This window comes from Amaranthus tricolor, chromosome 2 (assembly GCF_026212465.1).
Source record: "Amaranthus tricolor cultivar Red isolate AtriRed21 chromosome 2, ASM2621246v1, whole genome shotgun sequence".
Classification (NCBI taxonomy): domain Eukaryota; kingdom Viridiplantae; phylum Streptophyta; class Magnoliopsida; order Caryophyllales; family Amaranthaceae; genus Amaranthus; species Amaranthus tricolor.
In genome coordinates this window covers 7,276,679-7,281,719 of record NC_080048.1, presented here as the reverse complement: position 1 = coordinate 7,281,719, position 5,041 = coordinate 7,276,679, and the positions used below count along the sequence as shown (strand labels likewise).

At 36.9% G+C, this 5,041-nt stretch overlaps 1 protein-coding gene across 1 annotated transcript in view; it reads right to left on the bottom strand.

Moving 5' to 3' along the window:
* Positions 1-780: 780 nt before the first annotated feature.
* The window catches only part of LOC130803879 (protein tesmin/TSO1-like CXC 2), a 5,399-nt gene continuing 1,138 nt past the window's right edge, over positions 781-5,041 (bottom strand). Inside the window, exons 2-11 of the mRNA XM_057668104.1 lie at positions 4,991-5,041; positions 4,682-4,883; positions 4,163-4,579; positions 3,253-3,677; positions 3,086-3,160; positions 2,438-2,618; positions 2,252-2,347; positions 2,109-2,175; positions 1,462-1,621; positions 781-1,380 (exon numbers count right to left, since the gene is read on the bottom strand). The exon at positions 4,991-5,041 is cut by the window's right edge and continues 119 nt beyond it. Of these exons, the coding sequence (XP_057524087.1) occupies positions 1,074-1,380; positions 1,462-1,621; positions 2,109-2,175; positions 2,252-2,347; positions 2,438-2,618; positions 3,086-3,160; positions 3,253-3,677; positions 4,163-4,579; positions 4,682-4,883; positions 4,991-5,041 (1,981 nt within the window). The 3' untranslated portion in view covers positions 781-1,073. The remainder of the gene's footprint in view (positions 1,381-1,461; positions 1,622-2,108; positions 2,176-2,251; positions 2,348-2,437; positions 2,619-3,085; positions 3,161-3,252; positions 3,678-4,162; positions 4,580-4,681; positions 4,884-4,990) is intronic.

The window sequence follows — 5,041 nt, the reverse complement described above, 5'->3', positions numbered from 1 at the left end:
TTAGCTTCAGCTTCATTCATTCCTATTCGTTGTAGGAACTTCTCTTGATTTTTCTCGAGTTAAGGGTCTCTTTGACCGCACTCTTCTTTTTGGGTATGAGTTGTCACCTTCCTTTCCTCCCCAGACCTTACCTATAGTTTTTTTATGGGCGGAATACACTAAATATGAAAATGATGATGATAATGTGTGCAAGGAAATATGCATATTCAAAGAGGGTTTATTCACAAGCGTAGGGTTGCAAAACCTGCTCAAGTAGGAAAATGTCTCAAGTTATTGCAACTTGCTTGAGAACTCCTTAGGTCCAAAGGCTCAATATGTTCCTTGTGCCAAGATTGATATGAAAGTGATTTAGTTGAATTTGATAGGGCACCATGTTGATTTGCATTGTGCCTTTTTCTTTTGGCCTTATTGGTTGTATTTTTTGGGCTTGATTACTATGTCTTTTAATGGGCTTATATTATTGACTCTTAGGACAATTAGTTGAGCTTGAGATAAAGTTAACAACCAACAATAATGTTGTTCATTTTGCTATTTTTCTTAGTCCAAGTACATAATTATTGCATTTTATAAATAATGGTCTCTAATCCAATAGGTCAAACCTAACCCCAACCCGACTGACCCGTTTATTCCCATGTTGTTCAGGTTCGATCAAGTTTCATGTTACGGGTTGATTTTCAGGGTTGAAACATACTTTTTTCGGTCGATTTTTGAATCAATTTCAAGTTGGATCAAAAAATCCCAAGTATTTTGCTAGTATAAAAACAATCAAACTCTTAAAGTCTTGGCATATATCAAAAATAATCTACATGAAGCTGATAAAAATCAATAAATTTACTTAACTTCCCCTAGGAATATATTACAGATATTTATATCATACTACAAGAGTCTAAAAAGCATTCACATAAACCTATTTGGAACTTTTTTGGAAGGTAAAAAACAATGCAGCAACATTATAAGGACAGGAATGAGGAGACTGAATGTAAAAAAAGACTATAATTACCACACATATACCGCGAGATTCAGATCATAGGTGTGTTACTCCCCCTTTTCGATTTAACTTACATAGTCAGTGTCTAAAGGGAAGGGAATGATGGAATAGATTGCAGGATGAGCTTACGGCTGCTCCTATGTCCGTTGACATTGCGAGGAGAAGATACCCTTTTGCTGTTCGGAGACAAAGTCTTTAACGCACTGCTTGGAGGACTGCTGTTTTGCAGAATAGCTGGAATTTCGTCTACTGATGCACTCTGACAATGCTTCTCTGTGCTGGAATGTGATCGGAGAAATGTGGGTCTTGGCAAACCGGAGGATGAACCCATTGTCCCAAGAGAAGATCTTGGCGGTTTTCCCTTTGAGGAAGTAGTCTGTGGAACTAATGGCCTAGTACACAAGATATAGGTGTTCAGTTAATTAACTCTATTGGAAAATGCAAGGTTGAATCAGGAGTTATGAATATCAAACCTGTGAAGCTTTGATGGTGTCACAGGGATAGAAAATTCAGAATTTTGGTCATCGTCATTGTGGAGACTAGGTATTTCTGAAGTTTTATGCATTATCGATATGGATCTCTCGGAGGCTTGCAACTTTTCCATTTCAACTTCTGCTGATATCAGAGTGGAACCTGAATCGTGAGGTGTTAGCATAATCAGAAGGTAATGAGATCACTTAGGGCATGCTTGAATTGGGTGTAAATATTTAAGGGGGAAATAAAGTCAAACTAATAAATTGAAAGCAAATAGAGATGCATTTGAAGTAGTTGAGATAGTTATGAAAAAAGTAAAACAAGCATGAAATAAAAATAATGAAGAAAAAAAAAGATGATTTCTCCTATTATGGAGGTCATACATTCCCCCACTCTCCACTAGGATAAATATTTACCCCACGAATTTGAGAGCTTCTTTCATTTTTCATTACTTTGCAACAATTCTTCCACCTCTACAACTCACTAATTTTTCATTTATCAACTTTGTTTTCTTGCTTTGACTTTTTTTACCCCTTAATTATTTACACGCAATCCAAGCATGCCCTTAATCTCACTTACAGACGGTTAATTACTTAATTTTGTATTGTGTGAACACAAAGGTGTGCTCAAGGTATGATTAACTCACCATCCCTTCGACCAAAGGCATTTTTACATCCCTCACATCTGCAATTGATGGAGCATCCGACACCACCCTTGAACAATAAAAAATAGTCTCCGTGAGATAATTTTCAAAATGAAAACTAATCTAGATGAGGACAAGTGCAAAACCTGATAACATTCACAATATTTTTTAAGACAATTAGATTTCTTGCAGTTGCATCCTCGTTTGTGGCGTGCAGAAGCTGGAGTTTGGGTTGAATCAACCTGCTTAGATATTATAGTAGTCAAGTCAGATAAGGTAAGAAATATAATATTGCTAACTTTTTTTTTTCTTTTGTTAACTTCTTCCCTTACCCCAACTTCTTGAGCTGGATCTGTGGTCCTAATCACTTTAGGAGCAAATGCAAGTGCGTTACGAGATTCGATCTGCTTACGGGTTGCAAGAACAACATCTTCGTGAATTGGCTTGTTAAAGCAGCCTTGACAGGAACATGGCTCAATACAGTAAACGCCGGCAGCGAAGCATTCACAATAGCTGGACCCAAAAACAAAATTAAACTTCAGATCATATGAAAACGTTCAACCACTGCCTCAAAAGCTTTGGAGAAAGAAGGCAAGTAATAAAACAAACTCTTTAATTTCGTAATTTCAAAATCTACAGACAACTGGTGATTTAAGTGTCAAACAATATGTGATGAGTTCTTTAATCTGTAAAACAGGAACGACACAATTATGCAGAAAGATATCACAAAAATTCTTCAAAAGAATAGAACAAAAAAATTGAAGTGAAAGCCTAGCTTTAACCATGCAACATTAAGCAGATTATAATGCTAAAAAACAGGCGACCACATAGTCCCAGGCCGTAAACAAATTAGCCATGATTATGTGGAAGGAATGATCCTGATTATAAATAGACCAAAAGGTAACTTATAAACCATTAAGGTATGTACATACTGTAAACTCGGTCCTTACAAATGATAAGCAGAATGAGGAACAACTTACAGTTTCAAACACTTGGATTTTACACAGTTGCAACGTTTACATGCAACGCCTTCTCCAGTAGTTTCAGACTTTTTCCTGCAACAATGACTTATAACATCAATGAGAAAGTTCATGCTTTAAATGCAAAGCCTACATATCAATCATTGCACTAAAAACTACAATCTTGCCTTTTTTTCTTGGGACTGTTAGAATATAAGTCCTCATTAGTTAAATATACTGATGCCTCTGAAGAATTTTCTGCATTTTCAATTCTATTTTCATCTGGACCCTCTTCTTTTGTCAAAGAGAGTAAGTCTGATGAGTTAATGAGAAGATCCTGCATAGTGGGAGAAACCATCTCCTGATTGGAGATTCCGCAGTCCTTTGAGGCTGCTGCCAGTGCATTCAAGTGCAGACCAATACTTGGAAAAATACGCCTCGAAGAATCAACCCTGGGTGTTATGGGTTGGCTGTTGTTGGACAAGGGCTTTTCCTCACGTTGTAGAGCAGACAGAGAGCTGGAGGATAGAACACTATCTGCATTCTTCTTAGACCTTGGCATCTCAAAGGTCAGACACCGTCTTCTCATTCCCTTTTGTAAATTGTTCAAAGGCTGCAAGAACAGAACATGAACCAGCTCAAAGAGTTTTTCACGCTTCAAGAAAAAGGTTTTGAAAGCTCTAAAATTGATCCTCAAACATGTTAGAAAAGATAAACAGTGTCTCCCCCAAAAAGGTTATAAGAGAAAAGTTATGGACAGAAAATATAGACTCAACAAAGATTTCATGATTCATTCATGTAAAACGCATTCTATAAACCATTTAATTCAGAAATTTGAACCGAACACGAACAAAAGTCTAGTATCCGACAAAGTAATGAAAATGTATCAATTCAGAAAAAGATTTGCAGCAACATGTTCATTATAACTAACCATGCAATAGAAACATTTTACTGTAAAACACAATCACCCAGCAGCGACATCAGAATTGAAAAAATGGAAAGCAAATCAAACAAAAATATCTTCGAATGCACCCATTAATCCACATAGAGATGTTTCACAGCAAGGAAAGTCAATAACAAATACTTTCACATCCTCACCTCAATTTTTGCGTTTTCCCTAGAATCACCGGATAAGAATTCATTTACTGAGGAAATTTCCATATTTTTTGTTGTCTCATCTGTTTGCCTTGGTTCAGCAGCCCCTGTGGGTTGAGTTGAATGTTCTATAATTTCAAGTGAGTCATTATAACTACAAGATTCGACATGTAGTGAACTTTGCCCATATGCTTGATCAGTGGGAAAGCGAGCCAAAAGAGATGCAGACACATTTGCTTCTTCCTGTTGTGATTTTCGCAAGGGTCCATTTGAAGATGCTACATCATTAGGTGAATTAAAAACAAACAGATCGCTATTCTTATCTATCAAACTCTGCCAATCACACGATGTCTCTTCATTTTCATTGTTCACCACTTGAGATTTCAATTCCGTCTCAAATGAATCTCTACCAGAAGGCTCCTGGACAAATTGAACAGCTGTTAATATATTTGTGTTACTTTTTGTCTTCCTACCGGAGAAATGTCACTGAATTGCAATAAGAACTTCCACTATCATAAGTACCTTTGGCGGTTCTGTTGCGCATTCAGAGGAATCTTCAATTGCTTTGCAAGAACTTTCACTGCCAGAAGCACCTTCACCTCTGAGTTGAACATTGACCAAACTGTCAAACTGATGATCATTCCTTGTAATCTCTGCAGCTGCAGAATCTTTGTCTCCTTCATTCACAACAAACGTACGTTTTGCTAGGTCTAAAACTCGAGGCCTTCAACAACAAATAAAGTAAAATAAAAACACATCATGAAAAGCTGAAGAATAAACATCAAATGTTGCAACAATGACCTTGAAAAAAAGGCAGTTGGCCAATGGTACCTAAACAACTGACAGCCCTTCGGGATGTTAACATGAGGTGAAGTGAAAACA